Source organism: Cynocephalus volans, chromosome 10 (assembly GCF_027409185.1).
Source record: "Cynocephalus volans isolate mCynVol1 chromosome 10, mCynVol1.pri, whole genome shotgun sequence".
Lineage (NCBI taxonomy): Eukaryota > Metazoa > Chordata > Mammalia > Dermoptera > Cynocephalidae > Cynocephalus > Cynocephalus volans.
In genome coordinates, this window is record NC_084469.1 from 59,213,867 (window position 1) to 59,234,610 (window position 20,744).

A 20,744-nucleotide genomic window follows, 5' to 3' on the forward strand; every position below is an offset into this window, starting at 1 on the left:
TGCCATCCCCTGCCCACTCCCCACAGTGAAACGAAGTAGCTAGTCTTGGCTGCCCCCCTGAGAGGGAAGTCTCTTGGGGAGATCTCCGCCCCAATTAAAGGACTGGTTTGGCCCCACACCAGAGCCTCACCCCAGGCCATGTCCCTAAGCAAGGGGGGACAATGGGGAAGGGGCTCGGCTACCAAATTATGTATGTATTTAAGCCCTGGAAACACAGGGGACTATCTTGTGCGAATAGTACCAAATTCTGACTGTGGCCACCTTTTTTTGGTGGGTAGACTTCTGAAAGGGAAAATCAGAGAGTCTGTGGCCCTAACTTGGGGGTGGTGGGGAGACCCAGGGCAATGACAGAGAGGCACAGAGACACCGAGAAAGGGAGAGAAGAGAGACTGAGACAGGGATAGTGAAAAAGGAACAATGAGCAGACCCAAGCAGTTCAAGACAGAAAGGATATAAAGACAGAAACAAGGAAAGAAGGAGTAGGACAGAGAAGCGGCAAGGAAGAGACAGTGAAGTTAAGAAGGGTCCGCTGCAAAATGGACTGGAGAGGCTGACCCCAAGACTCTGAAGGAAAGCAACAGTTGGGGAAATGACAGAGAAAGAGATGGAGACGCAGAAAGATAGAGAGGGAGGACAAGGGCTCTAAGGGAGAAAGTGACAGAGCGAAGGAGGAACAACAGGTAGATGCAGAGCCAGGGACAGAAGGCCTAACAGAGAAAGAGGGAGAGTCAGACACAGAGGCAGAGAGAGGGACACAGACAGAAACACAGCCAAAGAGGCGAAGAAAGAGAAGACCAAGAGAACCAGAGACGGAAAGCAGGGAGGCTGTCGTCCAGGCTGAGGCGGCCGAGGCGCGGGACTCGCCCACCAGCCCCGCCACTGAGGTGATGGCCGACACCAGGCAGCGAGACGTGAGAACCGTGGAGCCCGCGCCCGGCGGACGGACAGGCGGACAAAGCCGGGGAGGGATCGGGCGGGGTCGGGGCGGGGCCGGTGCCCGCGGGGACACGGGCGCAGCGGGGTAAGGAGGGGCCAGGCGGGCGGCGAGAAGGGGAAGGAAGCAGAGGTGCCGGGCGGGCGCGGGGCGCGGGCAGGAAGCGGGGAGGGGCGGCGGGGCGGGGGCCTCCGGAAAAACGCCCCAACTTCCTGCCCCGCCAGAGCCAGGAAGCGGGAGCCGGGACACAGGGCCCGGGATCTCCTAGCCCGACCTCGGGCGCCCCGCCGGTCACCTCCCCGCGCGGACACCAGGTACGCCGGCCCCGGCCCCGCCCGGCCTCCTTCCCCTCGGCCGCTAGGGGAAGTGGGGAGGAGGAGGGAGGGGCCTGGGGCGCTGCCCGCAGTGGAGGGGCCTCCTCGGGCCCCACCGAGACAGCGGCCGCCCCTCCTTGGGCCTCAGTTTTCCCATCTGCCAAAGGGGGCAAAGAGAGGAGAACTAGCACTTGCCGGGTGCCCAGCAGGTGGGAATGGACGGTGCAAGGACAGAGTCAAGGCCTCCCTACTGCTCAGTGGAGGACAGATGATCAGACCCATTGTATGTGTGTGGAAGCTGAGGCCCAGGGAGCAGAACTGACTCTTTCCAGGCGACACACATCGTGAGACCATATGGAATTAGGATTTGAATTCGCAGGTGCTTTCTGCTAAACGCTGTCCTAGAGCCAACTAAAGAGAAAGACAACAATAATAAAAAAAGCCGTGGGCCTCCATGAAGCTGGAAGTTGCAAAGTACATTTGAAAGCGTTTTCGGAAAGCTCTTTTCTGGGTCATTAATTATACGCTGGGAGATGGATGTGGGGAGAGAGCTGGTGACCTCTCCCCATTGTACAGATGGGAAGACTGAGCCCTGGAAAGACGTGATTACTTTTCCCAGGTTACATAGCATGTCAGAGGGAAAGGTATACTCAAACTCAGGATTTTTGCTTTCCCCCTTCAGCAGAAGGGGAGACGGGGCGCGGAGGGAATTGTACGATCATTGGCAATTCAGCTGGTCCCCGAGTTGGGTAGAGAAGTAGAGCGGGAAGCTTAATGAGGGTCGATCTCCGATTTAGCTCTGGCCAGGGGTTGGAATCATCCGCACTTCTGGGTGGGGGGCGTGGCCCGGGAGAGTGACGGGGACAGTCGAGATATGGAAAGCCTGCCCTCCAAGACAGGCCAGAGCGGCCCTATATGGCCAGCGTGGCTTAGTGGAGAGCTAGAGCGGTCGGCAGGAGGAGTAGAGTCGCCGGGGGCAGGAGCTTGGCAGGAGGCGGGCTAGAGCGGCCGGCAGGAGGAGTGGATCTCGGCGCAAAGGTGGCCTCCGGGGCGGCTAGAGCGACTCGAGGGCAGGGGTGGGGAGGATCCTGGAGCCAGCGCGGGGAGGGTTCGGTTCCGGCTGCTGCGGTGGCTTCTTTTCCCACCCAGAGAAGGTGAGGGACGCGGCCCCCGGCGGGCGTCAGAATCTGACCGCACGTCCGTTCCGGCATCCCCAGCCGTGCATACCGCCATGTCTCCTGTAAAATTTAGGGCTTGTATAGACCCGCCAAGTCCCATGCAAGATTTGAGGTTCGTGTAGACTCTCCACTCTGCATATAGATTACAAGGTCTAACAGACCCTCTAGGTTCCTGCTGACTCCCCATGGTGACCTGGCTTCTCGTAGACGTTGAGTCCGCATAGATCAATAGCATCCCCTAGTATCCGGGGCTCTGGTCTCGGGACCCACCACACACTCCTATAGAATTCGGAGCCCCTTTTAAGTCTTCAGAGGTCCCGTAAACTGGCTTCTTTCCCTATAGAATCATGATTCGTATGTTCCCCCTATCCTTTAGAACCACCGTGTGTCAAGCAGAATCTGGGGACGTATACATTCCCAGGGCCCCTTTTATGTTCTCTGAGGCTCCCAGAGGATCTTGGAGACCCTAGGTCATCCGCTCAGTGTCTTACAGACCGTGAGCCCAGCATTGAACCTAGGCGCCATGTAGGCCCCCACATGGGCCCGCTTCGCTCTAGGTCTTTCACCCCTATGGACCTTCAAAACCTGCCCTGACACCCAGATCCTCAGCACACAGTTCTCCCTCAGTTGCCCATAGTTCCATCTATCCTCGACAGCTTCACCTGTGACTACCCAGCCCTGTGGGACCCCCTCATCCACCATCTCCGAAACAGCCAGTACTACCCACTTGCGCCCCCAACCCGGTCCTCTCTGCACCCCAGGCCTCTGGACAGCCTAGTTCAATCTGCACTCCTGCCTAGACCGTGTGACCACATACTTTCCCAGACACCATAAAGAGCCCTGATGTGTCTCAGAGCTTTGGTTCAGATATTAGTGTCCTAAAGATGGGGTGAGGGGTCCCCATACTCTGAAGCAACACATTCTGTGTTAAATAGATAAACTCTGGGAGTCTGAATCTTGGCTTTGTCCCTTATGAGCCGTGCCTCAGTTTCCTCCTCTGTAAAATGGGAATAAAAATTATACCTCAATGAGTTAATACCTGTAAAGCAGTAATGCTGTTCCTGGCACATACTAAATGCACCTGAAGTGTTAGGTATTATTTCTTATCATGATGAGGAGTAAGGAGATAATATTCATCAAATGCACAATATGGGGCTTGGCACTGAGCATTTGCTCAGATAATATGGGATCCCTCCTTTGCCCCTTTGGAATCTCCCTGCTTCAGGCAAACCTTTCCACCCGTAAGTGGGATGAGCATGGATCCTCCATGTCGTTGGTCATGTTTTCCAGTCCAGAAGTGGTGGAAGCAGCTAGTGGCCTGGGAAAGGTTTATCCTCTCTAATGAGAATAACAATAGCATGGGGTGCATTTGGTTGCGAGGGTTAAATGAGTTAATAGGTGAGAAGCACTTAGAGCAATGCTTAGCACACTGCAAGTGCTAATTGAGTTTAGCTTAATAATAAATAACTATTATTTTTCTGCCTTGGTTTGCAAATTTATTTATGTATCCAACAGTGCTCAAATCTTTATTACCCAAGCTTGGATATAAAATGATGCCTGCTCGGGTGGACCCACAGGATGGCATTTGAATACTCCAGAAGGCATCATTGTTTAATCAACCAAAGTCATAGCTACCATTTATTGAGTACTAGGGAGGAGGCCCAGGGAAGAGGGAGAAGGGTGGGTCTCAGACTACCAGGTTATAAATAGCTTTGGGCTGTGGGGAGCTGTCCCCCGCCACTGGTCCACCCCACCTCTCTTTCCACAGTTCCTTCCCACCTGACATAGGCTCCCATGGCATTAGTCAGACTAATTAAGGACACAGAAGATGTGAGTGGAAAGACTCAGGGAGAAGGGGAAACAAAGATGAGAATGACAGCAAGAGATGGAGGAGAGAAAGGGATAGAGATGAGAAACAGTACATGAGTCTACGACTCGGAGCGGCATGGAAATGGTGGCTACAGAAACCAGATTTAGGACAGACGGGCAGGGAGGAAAGAGGCAGGGAGCAACAGAAGCAGGGAGGGGTGTGCAACCAGCAGAGGGGAGAGAGGGGGAGAGAAGGAGGGAAGGGAGATAGAGACAGGTCTGAAGGAAGGGAACCAGAAAGGTGAAGAAACAGGGAGGAGAGAGGTAGAGACATGAAACAGATTGAAGGGAGAGACAGCCAGGGAGAGCTGGCTGGGGAAAGAAAAGGTCGGGCAAGACAGAGGGTGCAGGGAGACAGACACACCTTGGGCATGGGCTGTCTGAGGACCCTCACTTACTCTCTGGGATTGGAAGCTGGGAAAGATAGGAGGCTTCTGAGGAAAAGAAGCACCTCCAGGGAGTCTGGGGACTCCAGAACCCTGCAGGAGGAGGACTCAGAGTTTTGTTTTCTTATGTGGAGAGAGTTGGGGGTTGGGGGTTTGCCATTGTGACTTCCTGTCACAGGAAGTGGGGCCGGTGGGTTCAGCGGCGACATCCTGCCCCAGGCCTGTCACAGAGCAGAGGAGAGCCCCCAACACCCAGGCATTCTCCTTACCTCCCCTTTAACCTTCCTTTTAACTCTGCTTGCTTCTAGGCCCTGCCCCCTCAGGAACCAACCCCCAGCCCTCAGCCTGTCCTCCATGAGGGACCCAAAATTGTAGGCTCTCAGACACAGCCCTCTGATGGACCCAGGCTCCTGGGCTTCCAGCCCACCCCCCCCTCCAGACTCCCATCCTCAGGCTCCCCACCCCCAAGCTGGCCTCTCAAGGGCTCTTTGTCGCCACACAGAGGCCCCATTGAGCTGCAGAGGCCGGGACGGGGGAGGCTGTTTACTCACCTTTGCACCTGGGCTGGGAATCTGTGAGTAACTGCCCTGTACCGCCTCCTCCCGCCCTAACCGCCCTAACCGCAGCCCCTCCTCTTCCCCAGCCTTGCAGAGCCCATGGAGATGGAAGACGTTGCCCGAGGGGCGGTGAGTGGAGACAGTAAGGGCTGAGGGGACTCCGGGGCTGTGAGTGGGAACACTGTGGACTAAAGCCGTCCCTCCCCTTCCACAGGCCCCAGGGCCCCCCCGGCCTGGCCTGGTGCCCATCAGCATCATCGGGGCTGAGGACGAGGATTTTGAGAATGAGCTGGAGACGGTGAGCAGGAGATGGGGTGGAAAAGCTTCTTTCCCATCCTCAGTGTCCCCTCCCACAATAGGTCCAGTTCTCCATCCTCTGATGCCATCCACCCTGCCTCCTCCCACTGCCCACCTCGTGTTCTTTCATCTTCCTGCTGCCCCTTTCCTCATCTCCCCTGCCCCATGCTCAGTACCCACATCACAACAGAGACTCTCACCCTCTTACTCTTAACTCCAATTTTTATCACTGCCCCCCCCAACATGGATCTCCATTCCTTCTCCAAATTTCTGTTGATAGATATAACATTAAATCTCATCCATTCTCCCCAACCACCTGCCCTTACTTCCCACCACCATCTCTACCTCCCACTTCTCAGGATCTTCCCCAGCTTGTATCCATTGGGAAGTGCCAGGGAACTGGTAGGGTCAGGTCCAAGGCCCCTCGTCTTCTCACCTTTATACTCATTCACATCCCCACCTCCAGAACTCGGAGGAGCAAAACAGCCAGTTCCAAAGCCTGGAGCAGGTGAAGCGGCGCCCGGCCCACCTCATGGCCCTCCTGCAGCACGTGGCCCTGCAATTCGAGCCGGGACCCCTGGTGAGAGCAGGGCTGGGTAGGCAATGGAACCGGCCACAGCTTTCAGCGAGCTAGACCAGTGAATATGAGCCAGGAGGATCTGGAAAACCAGATCCAGAATGCACAGCACAAGATCTGGAAATAAAGCACACCATAGAGGAGAGTCAGAAGCCGCCATGTGATCTAGCCAAGATTGCAGGTGCCCATGTAAATCTCAGTGAACAGCGAACGCAGGCAGGAGAGTGTACGTGGCAGGGCTGATCAGAGAGCAACAGAATCCATGTCCTGACAGAGACCACGTCCCGTCCCCCTTCCAGGCCTGTGGCAGCATCACCCATCAATGACAGCACCGTTTCCACGGACTCTGGTGGGGGATCAAATCTTTCTCTACATGGCCTTCTCAGCAGGTGCCACCAGCCAGTCAGTCAGGATTGGTGCTTGGGAGAAAGCTGTTAGCCATCCCGAGTCTAGGTGGCACAGCAGGTTTCTGGTTTCCCTGATCCAGAAACCAGAAAACCACCACAAGCAGCCCACAAGGCAGGCAGAATGTAATTGTTGATCCAGAAACCTCCTGGATCAGGCAGAATATACCTGGGAGATGTGGAGGCAGAACGATGTAGCCCAGAAACGCCTGCAGAGTCTAGGAAACCTGGCAGGTGATTTAGGAAGAGAGAAGCCACAGTGCTGGCTGACAGGGGGTGGTCTGTAGAAAAGAGTCTCATCCCAAGGAAACCCAGTTCAGCCCAACACAGGACACGAGCGGAAGGATAGTTCACTGCACTGCACTGAATGGAACTGCATAGTGAATCCCTGTAGAAAAGTAGGAGACTGATAGAAGTAGTGGGAGGGAGCTGGGGGATGCAGAAAGAAGGGAACATCATCTGCAAGGCAGGAGGCTGGTCATCCTGATGCGAAAGGATTAGAAGCTGACAGAAAATCAGGAATTCGTCAGTATCTCTCCATCTGCATTCTCTCTACAGAAACGTGGCTGCCCCTCCCCTGCACATGGCTCTGGCCCGCTGGGCAAGGGAATCCCCACCTGATCCTTGGGGTTTCTAGAACATGTGAGCTTCAGATCCTGGACCTCAGCCCTGGATTATATTGTCATGTTCTTTCACAGATGTGGAAACTGAGACCTAGAGAAGGTCAGGGGTTCACCTGAGGTGACCCAGATGGCCTCTGGCATTTTGAGATTTATCCTCATGCTGTACCCTCATTTCAACAGCTTGGAGGAGTGGTCGAAAGAAAGATAGGCTGCTTCCTCTTAGCCTTTCATAGAATTTTGCTCTATTTTAGAAGTGGGAGTGAGAAGTGTGGACATAGATTTGTTGGAACTGTTTAAAGTGGAGAAAGAGTCCCACCCCCATTAGAGTGAGACTTTAGCACACTAAGACCATGTCACTCACCCAGTGAGAGCCCCCCAGGAGCCAGGACCGGTTGGAGCATCACCCAGTCCAGGGCTGGCCCACAGGCAACCTCAAGAAATGCTTGACAAATGCATGAGTGAGCCCCACTTGTCCACCGATTTATTTACCAAGCCCTCACTATGTGCTGGGCCATGTCCAGGATGAATCAGAACCTACCCCTCACCCAAACACATACACACACACACACACACCATCAAGTTGCTGACAATATTTCTAGGCAGTGGAGTATAGTGGAGACAGGTTGCCTGGGTTTGAATCCTAGCTTTGCCACTTACTACTAGCTGTGTGACCTTAAGCAAGCTCCATGAGTTCAGTTTTCTCATCTGTAAAATGGGAATAATGATGGTCTGTATGATTGAACAGGTTAATGCATTTAAAGCGTTTATAACAGTGCCTGTTACATGTTAAGCTCTCAGTATAGCCAGTCGTAGTCGACATCGTCCTAGGGAGGATATAGAACCATAAAGAACTATATTACAGGACAGAAAATTAGAAAATGCTCATGGTGGCCCCATGGAAGTTGCAAAGGAGGTAAGGGCCTGGGGGTGGGAGTGGAGATCACTGAGCACTTCCCAGAGGAAATGGCATCTGAGTCCCACAGCCATGGGGAGGCCAGGAGGCTGGGAAGGCCTTTAGGCTTTCCAAAGGGGGAGTGTGCTTTGGCAGGGGTGGGAGGGAGGAGAATCACACCCTGTGTCTCCCCAGCTCTGCTGCCTGCATGCGGACATGCTGAGCTCACTGGGCCCCAAGGAGGTCAAGAAAGCCTTCCTCGACTTCTGCCACAGCTTCCTGGAGAAGACTGCGGTGAGAGATGCCTCCAAGCGGCCCCACTCTCCCACCCCCTGCTTGGTCTTGGAGAGCCACTCTGTACCTCACAACCTCCACCCAGCTGAGGGCAGTGGGAAGGGCAGCCATTCCGGGGGCAACTGCCAACCTGGACCTTCCCCAGCACCATCCCTCAGGCCATCGTTCCCATCAGACCTCAGGCTGCATCCCACCACTCCCAAGTCCTCCCCTTCACTCCACTCTCTCTCCTGATCAGATCCTGCGGGTGTCAGTCCCTCCCAGTGTCGCCTTTGAACTTGGTAAGGAGAGGAGGAGGGGACAAGGGATGAGGGAGAGGTCTTTAGCATGTTCCCCGCCTCCCAGGAGGCCCCAGGGAGAGAGACCACATTCCCAGGCTCCACTTGGGCAGTTGAGATTCATTCATTCCTTCTTGACTGTGGTAGCCCAAGGAAGCATGGCTGTTGGAGTCCAAGGATGGGTGGGGACTGGTACAAGTGACCAGGGAGCTTGCCCCAGCCCCTGTGTGTCCCTGCAGACCGTACACGGCCCGAGCTCATCTCCGAGGATATCCAGCGGCGGTTTGTGCAGGAGGTGGTGCAGAGCCAGCAAGCAGCCGTGAGCCGTCAGCTGGAGGACTTCCGCTCCAAGCGGCTTATGGGCATGACGCCCTGGGAGCAGGAGCTGGCCCAACTAGAGGCCTGGGTTGGGCGGGACCGTGCCAGCTACGAAGCCCGGGAGCGGCATGTGGCTGAGCGACTGCTGACCCACCTGGAGGAGATGCAGTAAGTGGCCAGCCCCCTCCCCAGCCGTCAGGGCACCCTCTGCTGCCTCTGGCCTGTTCCATCCCTAGTTTGCAGGCTCCCTTTTCAGCTTCAGCATTCATTTCCTAGCATCTGGGCTCTTCCCCACGTCCTGGCATTTTAATTCATCCTGGCTCTGAGTCTTCCTTCCCAGCTTCCGGGTTCCCTCACAGTTTCCAGGTCTTGTCTCCTCTCTCATGCTTGGGCATGGCACTTGGGTCCTATCCTTGCAATTCCTGTCCTCCTGGATGCGAGATCCTCCTCCCTCCTGTGGTTCTTCCCAGTTGCTTTGGCAGTTTCCCCTCTCCAACTCAGCTGTCCTTCCCTATCCCAGCTTCCAGAGCATGTGGACAGCAACCGGAGATGTGTACTAAGTGGACAGGGACCCTAGGCTTAGCAAATTTGTCACAAACTTCTTTCTTCTCCCTGCAGACATACCATCTCTACTGATGAAGAAAAGAGGTGATGGGAGCAGAGGACAACAGAGGGAGGCATTTGGTCTCCTGGGCCTAAGGGAGGAGAGGCTGGGGCTAGACTCCCAGGTCCTGGGCATGGAGCAACTGGCCTCTGTCCTTTTGAATCCCCTCACCTTTCCTTGGAGACTCATAGGAAATGGCTATGGGTTAGGAGAGAAGGCCAGCCCCTGCCTCTGGGGCAGTAGTGTGCACATCTGTGCGTGTGTATTGGGGCCCTCACTGTCCCCTCCCCACAGTGCCGCTGTGGTCAATGCCATCAGCCTGTACATGCGCCACCTTGGGGTGCGGACCAAGAGCGGGGACAAGAAGTCGGGGAGGAACTTCTTCCGGAAAAAGGTGCTTTCCTCAGCACCCAAACCTGGCCCTTTCTCCTCCAGAGATGCCCCTAGGGGAGCCTTGTAGCTCTGATACCTAGGGTCCAATTCTGCTTTGTTGGTTTCTCAGAAATGCTCAGCCCTCTCTTCCCCCCACCTTCCCACAGGTGATGGGGAACCGGCGGTCAGATGAGCCTCCCAAGACCAAGAAAGGACTGAGCAGCATCCTGGATGCTGCCCGCTGGAACCGGGGAGAGGCCCAGGGTAAGGTGGCCCTGACCTCTGCCCTGCCCTGTCTTCCCCTGCCCCACCCCCACCTCACTGACTCCCTCTGGTTTCAGCTCCAGATTTTCGACACCTCAAAGGCGAGATTGATGGTAATGGACCTGTATCCAGAGCATCCATCCTCTAGACCTGAGGGGGGAGGAGAGGATGGGAGACTGGACTCCTGGGTCTAAGGGAGGAGGGGATGAGAGACTGGCCTTCTGGAACTTGAGGAGGAGGGGCTGGGCCTGGACTCCTGGGTTTGTAGGAGGAGGGAGTGGGGTAGGGTTTCTCGGACTTGAGGGAAGATGGGTCTCCTCATGGTGGGGAAGAGGAGCTGGAGCACAGCATCTTGGATCTCCCAGTGGTTGTGTGTTGGAGTTGCTGTTTACTCATTTCCTCCTTTCTCCCTTGCTATCTCCCCAGCTGAGAAGCCAGGCAGTACAGATCGGAAGGGAGGAATGGGGGTGCCCTCTCGGGACCGTAATGTAGGGGCTCCTGGGCAAGACACCCCCGGAGTCTCTCTGCATCCTCTGCCTGGCGACAGCCCAGACAAGGAACCAGGTGAGAGTTCCCTGGGCCAGGGCTCTATGAGGGGCCCTGGGACCCCAGGGCAGGAGTGCTACCAACCTCTGGCAGTGCCCATCAAATATAAACCTTTTGGCCGAGCCCGTGGTGCACTCCGGAGAGTGCAGCGCTGGGAGCGCGGCAACGCTCCTACCACGGGTTCGGATCCTATATAGGAATGGCCGGTGCACTCACTGGCTGAGTGCCGGTCACGAAAAAGACAAATATAAACCTTTCTCCTGCAAGACTTCCCCTTCATTCTCAGCATCTGCTCCTCCATGCTCCTGGTCACCAGTGTTATTAATAACATCCCCTTCCCTCAGTTTACCCTTTCCAGGGCTCTCCCCACAGTTTCTGACCTCGTTTCCCAGACTCCCTCTGAATGCCTGGCCAGTCCACCCTCTGATGATGCCCTCAGGTGGGGAGCTCCTCGGCCCATTAACTTCTTGCACAATCCTTAAACTGTGTGGCCCTCGGCCCCTGGATCTCAGACGCTGCTTGGTTGGGCCTGGGTTCAAATTCAGACAACTGCTCACTTGTGTTATATCTTGGAAGCCACTCACCTCTCTGAGCCTCAACTTCCTCATCTCTAAATGGAGTGTATCCTCTTCCCACAAGACCTTATGTGGCTTCTCCACCCACCTGGCCCCTAGCTGCCTACAGCCGTGTTGTCAGAGGTTTTAATGTCTGTCTGTCCTCCACTGAAGTATGAAGCAGCCACTTGGAGTCTGCCAGGCACTGGATGGCTTTAGTGCCGCCTCCCCTCCCCCCCATTTCACAGCAAAGGAAGCTGAGGCCCCCAGAGTGTTGGTCTTGCCACCACAGGGGCCTTCCAGCCAGCCTCGTCCCCCTCTCTCCATCGCCACAGGTTTTGATGCCCCACTGGAGCTGGGGGACCCACCCCCGCAGGGCCTGACTAGCCTGGAGCCCCCAGCACCCCCAGAGAGCACCGACGAGGGTCCTGATACAGAGAGGTGCCCAGGCCGGGGTGCAGGAGGGGCTGGGCAGGGCAGGGACAAGCTTATTTGGGGCTGGGGATGGTGTGTGTCAAGGTCGCTGCTGCCATCTGCACCTGCCTGTGCCTGAGCCATCTCTACTCTGCCTTGCTCCTCTTTCTTCCCTCTTCTCTCTCTCTTCTGCTTTCCTTCAGGTCTCCCTTCTCCTTTGCCTCCTTTTTTCCTCCTTCCCCTTTCCTCATTGTCCCCTTTCTTCCTCGTCTCCTCCCCCATCCTTCTTCCTCCCTTTTTTTCCCTCTTTCCTCTGCTGCTTCCTTCCTCACTGATTTTCCTCTTCTCATTCCTTCCTCCCTTTCTCTCCTCTTATCCTCCTTCTTTTCCCCTCATCCTCCTCCTCTCTGTGGCCTGGTTTTCTTCCCCTTCTCCTCGCCGCTCCTCTTTCCCTGCTCTTCATGCCCCTCAGCTCCTCCTGGCCTTTCATCTTTCCCCTTCCTTCCCCTTCTCTTTTGAGCCCCAGCCCTGCCGCCTTGCTCCTGCCTCCTGGTGCCCTGGCCCTCAATCCCCCACCCCTCTGTGCTCCGTGCCCCGGGGGCCCTGTCCCCCTCCCAGTTGGGGGGCAGGTTCTGCCCCCTGCCTGTCCTTGTGCTGCTGCTTTGGGGACCCTTTGGCGGGTGTGGGGAGGTGGCTTATGTTCCATCTGGGTCCACCTCTGACCCTGTGCCCCTCTCTCCCCAGAAGGTGGAAGAGGTGGGTGCCTGGGCCCTGGGTGGGGGAGGGCTAGCCCCTCCCCCATTTCTCCCAGCCCCTCCCCTCTCCCCATGACCACCCCCTCCCCTTCACCCCCTGTGAGGGGTGGATAGGGACATCACCCTCCCAGTTGAAGAGCTAAGTATCAAAATCCTTCTTCCCCTGCCTCTGTCCCCATCCCTCTGCCTCAGGGAAGGGAGGGGGTCAGTCCTTTGTGCCACACTTGGTTCCCATCCCCTTCCTTGACCAAATTTCAGTATTCCTCCTGGACACCCCCCCACCTACCCACCCCAGCACCCCTAAAATCCCACTACTTCTGACTCTCTCCTCTCTTCTGTTGCATGTTTGATCTCTGTCCTGGTCTCCCCTGTCCCTGTCCTGGTCGCTGCCCATCTCTGTCCTGGTCTCCCCATCCCTGTCCTGTACTCCCTTGTCCCTGTCCTGGTCTCCCCTGTCGCTGTCCTGGACTCTCCCCATCTCTGTCCCTGTCCTAGTCTCTCCTCATCTCTGTCCTTGTCTTGGTCTCTCCTTATCTCTGTCCCGGCCTCTGCCTGACTCTGTCCTTGGCCTCGGGGTCCAGGCTATCGGGGCGTCTGGGGCGCTCGGAGAGCCTGCGGGTGAGTGACCGCCGCCGGCCTTCCCGGGGCAGCCTCGGGGCTAAGGGCCGGGGTGGGGGCCGCTCCCGGAGCGACGTGGACATGGACCCCAGCTCCGCCACGGCCGTGCTTGGCCCTGCCCGACGAGCCACGTACGTCACTCCCCCCCCACCCCCATCCACTGAGGCAGCCTGGAGAATCAGGGAGGGGGGTTGTTGCCAGAGTCACAGAGAAATGGGCATTGGATGCTGAGGTCACGAAGGGCCAAGTGCAGTCATGGGCCTTGGAGGAAAAGGGGGTGGGACACTTCTTTCTAGAAATTTGGGGAATGAAGCATGGGCCACCCTGGGGGCATCGAATGCCCAGGACACTGAGAGGAGCTGGACACTAAGGAGTCGAAGGCTCCTTCCTGGGGTGCCCCAGGCTGGGGCCCTAACAAGGCATCTGTCCACAGCCCGGAGCCTGGAGATGAGGGGGAGCCGGGGCGGTCGGTACTGGAGCTGGAACCAGAAGAGCCTCCCGGCTGGCGGGAACTAGTCCCTCCAGAAACCCTGCACAGCCTGCCCAAGAACCAGGTGAAGCGGCAGGAGGTCATCAGTGGTGAGTGCCACCCTGTCCACCCTACTGTGGCCAAGGGCACAATCCAGTTTTGGCAAAGGCAGAGACAGATGCAGGGAGGTGTCCATCTTGGTCCCTATTTACCACAGGGAGAACAAGAAGAGAACTCGTTTCTAATGGGACAAGTTGTTACGTAAATTGTGGAACAGCCACTAGATAGAACATGAATGCAGCTGTCAAAGTGACATTTGCAAAGGGTTTTTAGTAGTGCAGACAATGCTGATGTTAAGAGCCAGAAATGGTATATAAAATTGCATTTCTCATGTCAGTCTTTGTTTCCTTATTTGTGAAACATGGGTACTAATAATTCCTACCTCAAAAGATTGTCCTGATGAGGTGATTTGTGTGAAGTGTTTATTTAGCACAGTGTTGGGCACAGGAAGAGCATTTTAGTGGGACTGTTATTAGTATGGTTTTAATCGCTTAGAGAAAAAAGATTCCCACAGGGAAAAGCTTGGGAAAATGATCAATATATTGATTAATATTGAAGTGCTTGCTTCTGAGAGGAGATATGATGGGTGTATCATTTTCGTCATTTCTTTTTCTGTACTTTCTAATTGTGTGTCGGGAAAGAATGGTGGCAAAAGTAGAAAACTTTTGGGAGCTTGTATGAAAGTTTATTTACTGGTATCTTAATAGTAAGAAAAGGGCTGGCCGGTTAGCTCAGTTGGTTAGAACGTGGCCTTATAACACCAAGGTCACGGGTTTGGATTCCCTTACCGGCCAGCCACAAAACAAAACAAAACAAAATATCAGTAGTAAGAAAGGTACTCATTCAGAATGTTTAGGGCAGTAGGTGAATACTTTTTGAGTCACAAATCCTTCTAAGGAAATAGTAAAAATACAAGTGGTGCTATCTGGTAGAACTTTCTCGAATGATGGAAATGTGCTTTATCTGCACTGTCCAACACGGTAACCAGCTAGATATGGCTGTTAAGCACCTGAAATGCAGTGGATACAACTGGGAATAGAATTTTTTTTTTAATTAAAATGTGAAGGTGTATGTGGCTAGTGGCTGCCATAGTGGACAGCATTGCAGCAATTTCTCTCACCAGAAAAATATGCCCAACATACACAGTCGTGCATTTAGTCTCAGGGAATATCTGGGGCCCTGGAGCTCATACATGCACCCTAGGGGCAGGGGAACAAGGTGGAGTGTGGATCTGAAGCTATCAACCTGTGTGTGGAGGGAATCATTATACCAGAAACCAAGGCTGCAGGTTGCTGGCAGTGGAGCAACCAACTCATCCTGCTTTGCCCAGGACTTTCCCAGTGTTGTCACTGAAAATCCCATGATAGGCAAACTTGGACCACTGGTTACCTCAGCTAGCTGCCAGGACAAAAAGAGAAAGGTAGTGGGTCTAGGAATCCTCAATGGCTATTTAAGGGGATAAATGACTCCACACAGAGAGTATCTCCCCTCCTCCCCACCATGTCAACTTCTAGGCAGCGTTCGTCACCCATTCTGGCTCCGTCCCTTCCTTCTCCTCCTTCCCCCATCCTGCCTCTGAGGCCCCCCTCCATAGTTTGCATGCTTCCTGCTTTGGTGGCCCACAGAGCTGCTGGTGACAGAGGCAGCCCACGTGCGCATGCTGCGGGTACTACATGACCTCTTCTACCAGCCCATGGCAGATGGGGGCTTCTTCCCACTGGAGGAGCTGCAGAACATCTTCCCCAGCCTGGACGAGCTCATCGAGGTGCATTGTGAGTGCAGGGCCGCAGCCCCTCTGCACGCCTCTCCACATCTCCTCCGTCCCCCTCCTCCGATGCCTCAGCAGGGGCAGACCTAGAGCTCAGCACATTCTCCTTGAGCACCTGTCATGGGCAGCCTCTGTTCCAGCACTGGGGACAACCTGCCCTGGACCCCCAGAGTCACATTCCAGGGCAGGCAGGCACACTAAGCACATGGTAGGGTGGGGGACAGGCTCACTGGCCCCAAGGATCAGACACAGACACACCTGCAGCCCGACCCCCCACCAGCTCCTGACCAGATACTACATACAATCTGCCGGGCCCTGAAGGAGCACCGCCTTTCCTCACTGCTCCCCACAGCCCTATTCCTCGATCGCCTGATGAAGCGGAGACAGGAAAGTGGCTACCTCATTGAGGAAATCGGAGACGTGCTGCTGGCCCGGGTGAGGGTGCCCAGCCCAGCCCCCCAACCGCTCCTCCCAGTCACAGATCTGTAATATTGGCCCCCAGGGAACCAGGTCTCAAACCACATCCCCTCAAATCCCAGGGGTCTGGGCCCCCAGGCCTGTCCTCCTATGTTAGGCTTTTATCCCCATGTGAGACCCTGTCCTTGCCAGTATCACCTGAGACTCCTTTCCTGGCCCTAATCTTGCTGTAGTTTGATGGTGCCGAGGGCTCCTGGTTCCAGAAAATCTCCTCCCGCTTCTGCAGCCGCCAGTCATTTGCCTTAGAGCAGCTCAAAGCAAAACAGCGCAAGGAACCTCGATTCTGTGCCTTTGTACAGGTGAGGCAGGGGGTCTGGACCCCAGGGTCCCAGGGAAGGAGGGGCTGAGGGGCCACCTGTGACTGCTTTCCCCTCAGGATGCTGAGAGCCGGCCGCGGTGCCGCCGCCTGCAGCTGAAAGACATGATCCCCACGGAGATGCAGCGTCTAACAAAGTACCCCCTGCTCCTGCAGAGCATCGGGCAGAACACAGGTACCCAAAGCCCAGCCACTCCTCGGTGCCTCAGCTTTCCTTCCTCAAACCTTGGCTGCTGAACCAGGAGCTTCTAGGGTGGTGTTCACAGAAGCTGTTCTCTCTCTTGCCCTCAGAAGAGCCCGCAGAACGGGAGAAAGTAGAGCTAGCAGCCGAGTGCTGCCGGGAAATTCTGCACCACGTGAACCAAGCAGTGCGGGACATGGAGGACCTGCTGGTGAGCCAGGGCAGGAGGCAGTGTGTGTACAGGGGTCAGGCCCACCTCAGCTTGTCCAGAGGTCAGGCCTGGCCTTTGGCTTGTCCCCCTCAGGATCATTGTGTGTCCAAGGGATGACCCAACCCTCAGCTACTCCCTCCCAGGGTCATTGGAGGTCAGGTCTGACCCTGGGCTTGTCTCCCGTGGGGTCACTGAGGGTCATCCCCAGTATTTGGCTTGTCCCCATAACATACCCTCCTCTCCCTCAGCGGCTCAAGGATTATCAGCGGCGCCTGGACTTGTCTCACCTGCGGCAGAGCAGCGACCCCATGCTGAGCGAGTTCAAGGTGGGCCCTGCCTGCCTTGCCCGGACCTCCCCTGCCGTTCCCTACCCTGAGCCTGTCCTGGCCCTGCCACTGGGAGATTCTCTGATGGAGCCCACAGCCCACCCTGCGCATCTGACAGTGCACCCAGGGAGTGAAAACTCTTACCCCCCACCTTGTTCCTAGCCAGGGCATTGCAACCCCTGGCTGGTATCCTCAGCCCCATGGCCATCCCCACCCACTGCCCTCCCCTCCTCTTGGCTGCACCAACCATTACTCCATCCTGCCCCCAGAACCTGGACATCACCAAGAAGAAGTTGGTCCATGAGGGCCCGCTGACGTGGCGGGTGACAAAGGACAAGGCTGTGGGTGAGTTCCAGAGTGGCAGCAGCAGGTGGCAGCGAGCTGGGGCTGCAGGGCAGGAAGGGAGCTGAGCACCTGCCATGGCCTCACCCCCCTCAGAGGTCCATGTGCTGCTGCTGGACGACCTGCTACTGCTGCTCCAGCGCCAGGATGAGCGGCTGCTACTCAAGTCACACAGCCGGACGCTGACGCCCACACCCGATGGCAAGACCATGCTGCGGCCTGTGCTGCGGCTCACCTCTGCCATGACCCGCGAGGTGGCCACCGGTGAGTGCAGTTGTGTGGCCAAGGGCAGGCAGGTGGGAGCAGAACCCACTAGAGAGCTAGAGAGAGCACATTCTGGGGAAGGGAAGGCCACTGCAGAGGGCGAGAAGGGGATGGCTCGGCTGGCCTAGGCAGAAGTGGACAGGGATGGGCCAGGCTGGGTAGTGGGTTTTATTAAGTGAGATGGGAAACTACCCCTGGTGTTTGCACAGAGCAGTGCCCGGCTCTGATCAGTATTTTGAAAACACAACCTGGCTGCTGCTTGGGAACTAGGGAGCAGGGGCAGAAGCCAAGAAGTTGCACCAGGGCCACCGACAATGGAAGTGTCTCCATGGCGGGAGTGGCTGGAAGATTTCTGTAGGTAGAGCCAGCCAAGGGACTTGTTTCCTGACTTGATAAGAGGATGTGAGGGAGGGAGGACTCACAAGGAGTGTATGCGGGACCCTGGAAATTAGCAGGACAGTAAGGAGTGAATTGAATCCTGAGAGCTATTTGGGTACCACCATATGGTGGGGCACCCCCAGCCTTTAGCCTGTGCTCAGTGAGGGGCACATATTGGGGGTACGCTGGCTCTGAGCCCCATCTCCCCCTCCCCCTGCAGATCACAAAGCCTTCTACGTCATTTTTACCTGGGACCAGGAGGCTCAGATATACGAGCTGGTGGCGCAGACTGTGTCGGAGCGGAAGAAGTGAGGGAGGGTCTGGGTTCCAAGCATGGGTAGAGGAAGCCCAGGCCCCTGGGTCTCCTGGGACAGTGTGGGGGTGGAAGGCCCTGGTGCAGAGTCTGGGGCTCTGACTGCCCAGGGGCTTGGCCTGTCTCCCCAGCTGGTGTGCCCTTATCACCGAGACTGCTGGATCCCTGAAGGTCCCTGCCCCTGCCTCCCGCCCTAATAAGCCCAGCCGGCCCAGCCCTAACAGGTGAGGGGAGTCAGAGAGGGAGCTGGAGGTCCAAGGAGTTGCGGGGCGGGGCCAGCTTTCCTGCACATCCCCAGAACCCAAACCCCAACCTTGTCTCCATGTACATGTGTGCATGCATGTGTGTGTATGTGCCGACCCCACCACAGCCCCACCTGTCCCCCATCTCCAGGCCTCTCTGTCTCCCTGTCTCCTGGCCTTGACCTCTGTTTCTGTCCCCGGACCTCCCTGCCTCCCCATCTCCAGCTCTCTGTGCCCCTGTCCCTGCCACCCCCTGGGGCCAAGGGTGTGGGGTTACCCAGCACTTCCTCCCCTTAGCACCCGAGAACCCCTGCTCAGCAGCTCTGAGAACGGCAACAGCGGCCGAGAGATGCCTCCGGCTGATGGTGAGACCAGAGGGACACGGGCTGGGGACTGGGTGGGGTCACAGGTGATAGGAGGCGTCCACAGGAAGCCCAGCAGGATCTGACCACCCTCCCTGTTCCCTACCTAGCCCGGGCTGAGAGAATCTTCAGTGACCTCCTACCCTTCTGCAAACCAGGCCCTGAGGGCCAGCTGGCTGCCAAGGCCCTTCGGAAAGGTAGCCCAGCCCTGCCCCCTTCAGGCCAAACAGTGCCTCTGTTCAAAGTAGAAAAAGTCTTCCCCTTTCACATTTCTTTATGCCCAGCTGCCAGAAAACAAAAGCACCCAGCCTGCACCAATGTCCTGGGTGGCCCCAAGTCCCTCTGTCTCCTGCGGCTTCCATCCCTACCTTGATTTTCAACTCCTCCCTGGATGCATCTCCATCTTCAGCGCCCTCCCACCTCCTCGTCCCTACTTTTTTTTTTTTTTTTTTTAAAGATGACCTGTAAGGGGATCTCAACCCTTGGCTTGGTGTTGTCAGCACCACGCTCAGCCAGTGAGCGAACCGCCATCCCTATATAGGATCCGAACCTGTGGCCTTGGTGTTATCATCACCGCACTCTCCCGAGTGAGCCACCGGCCGGCCCTCTCGTCCCTACTTTGAATATCCCAACCTCACCTGCTCAGGCTTGCCTGGGACCGCCCTCACCTCCACTCGGCAGGCCCCTGCCCTCTCCTTGCCCCTGCCAGTCCCTGCCGAATCCCCCGTCCCCAATCCCAGCCCAATCCCCCAGCTTCTCCTGACTCCGCCCCCCTTGCCCCTGGCCAGTGCTGTCCCTGAAGCAGCTCCTGTTTCCTGCGGAGGAAGACAGTGGGGCGGGGCCTCCCCACCACCAGGATAGGGTCCCAGCGGGCAGCCCGCTGAGCTCAGCACAGACCCAGGAAATCCAGGAGAACCTGCTCAGCTTGGAGGAGACCATAAAGCAGCTGGAGGTGGTGGCTGGTGGGGGGGGAACCCTGAGCGGGCTGGGGAAGGAGGGGACCCCTCTCATTGATGACGCCCTACCAGGAGTTGGAGGAGGAATTTTGCCGCCTGCGATCCCTCCTTTCTCAGCTTGGGGGGAACCCTGTCCCCCAGCCTGGCTGCACATGAGGTCCCTACCCAGGCAGGTGAGTGGGGGACCCTGGGGCCGGGCACTGGCCTGAGAGGAGGGGCCAGAGTGGGCACCTGAGGTGCTCCTGTCCCTATATCCATCTCCCTGTTTCTCTCCTTCTGTATTTGTCTTTTCTGAATGTCCCTGCTTCACTTCCTGACACCTGTGTCTCTGCCTCTTTTGTGCTCTCTTGGTCACTCCCACTTTCCCTCTCTCTCCCCATCTCTCCATTTCCTTCTTCTCCCACATCCCCCAGGCCTTCGCCAGGAGAGGAACAGAGGTGAGGACGTGAGGGGCCACCCTCAACCACACAGCTGCAGCAGCATCTCAACCCCCAAGCACCCAGGAGAGGGAGCCCGGATGCCGGGGCCACGCCTAGGGGAGCCCAGCCAGGGTTCCTGCCTCCCCTGTTGGCCTTGGCCTTCTCTCCCTCCTGCGTTCTGCTTGGGGGACTCAGGGCTTCATTCCGGGGGGCACCACAGTAACCCCCATTTCCCAGGCTATCTTAGTATTGCCTGTGGGGGCCACCCCTCCATCCCCCACCCCCAAGTGCCTTTGCTCTGTTTTTATACCCTGAATTGGAGGTTTATTTTTTAATATATATTATCTAAGGAGAGGTCTGTGTTTGTGAGGGTAGGGTAGGCCTGGGGTCTGGGCCCCTTCCTGACTGACTGGCGTCAACTTCCAGGATCTGTCCCAGCAAGTCGCCTTAGTGCCTCTTACCTTCTCAGATTGTTCATTCATTCATTCCTTTGTTTTAACAATTACTTCCCAGGCATCCCCGCACACCCACATACCCATTGGGTATGAAGTCGTCCCCAACCCCTCCCTCCCAGCGTACACCCCCGAACCCCTAAGTCAACACTGGGCACCC

At 56.5% G+C, this 20,744-nt stretch overlaps 1 protein-coding gene across 2 annotated transcripts; it reads left to right on the top strand.

Annotated features, from left to right (window-relative positions):
• Positions 1 to 1,162: 1,162 nt before the first annotated feature.
• On the top strand, positions 1,163 to 20,214 carry ARHGEF1 (Rho guanine nucleotide exchange factor 1). Of its 2 annotated transcripts, XM_063109274.1 has the most exons (30): positions 1,163 to 1,248; positions 5,325 to 5,367; positions 5,453 to 5,536; positions 6,002 to 6,115; positions 8,227 to 8,325; positions 8,564 to 8,606; positions 8,843 to 9,089; positions 9,540 to 9,569; positions 9,820 to 9,919; positions 10,065 to 10,161; positions 10,239 to 10,274; positions 10,588 to 10,725; positions 11,597 to 11,702; positions 13,012 to 13,179; positions 13,482 to 13,627; positions 15,203 to 15,349; positions 15,698 to 15,780; positions 15,996 to 16,121; positions 16,199 to 16,313; positions 16,430 to 16,530; positions 16,779 to 16,856; positions 17,126 to 17,201; positions 17,295 to 17,462; positions 18,061 to 18,148; positions 18,285 to 18,377; positions 18,693 to 18,760; positions 18,868 to 18,954; positions 19,546 to 19,709; positions 19,786 to 19,886; positions 20,127 to 20,214. In XM_063109274.1, the coding sequence occupies exons 2-29, from the start codon at positions 5,338 to 5,340 to the stop codon at positions 19,867 to 19,869; spliced, it is 2,916 nt and encodes a 971-aa protein (XP_062965344.1). In that variant the 5' UTR covers positions 1,163 to 1,248; positions 5,325 to 5,337; the 3' UTR covers positions 19,870 to 19,886; positions 20,127 to 20,214. The 2 variants fall into 2 exon arrangements, with proteins under 2 accessions (XP_062965344.1, XP_062965345.1); XM_063109275.1 differs by lacking the exon at positions 13,012 to 13,179.
• The last annotated feature ends 530 nt before the right edge of the window (positions 20,215 to 20,744 follow it).

What these genes read in the sequence shown, in the direction of transcription:
- ARHGEF1 (XM_063109274.1), top strand. Translation starts at nt 5,338, where the DNA reads ATGGAGATGGAAGACGTTGCCCGAGGGGCG. An exon ending in GGAACTTCTTCCGGAAAAAG is followed by an intron (nt 9,920 to 10,064) that starts GTGCTTTCCTCA and finishes ACCTTCCCACAG; the next exon opens with GTGATGGGGAACCGGCGGTC. An exon ending in GGGACATGGAGGACCTGCTG is followed by an intron (nt 16,531 to 16,778) that starts GTGAGCCAGGGC and finishes CCTCTCCCTCAG; the next exon opens with CGGCTCAAGGATTATCAGCG.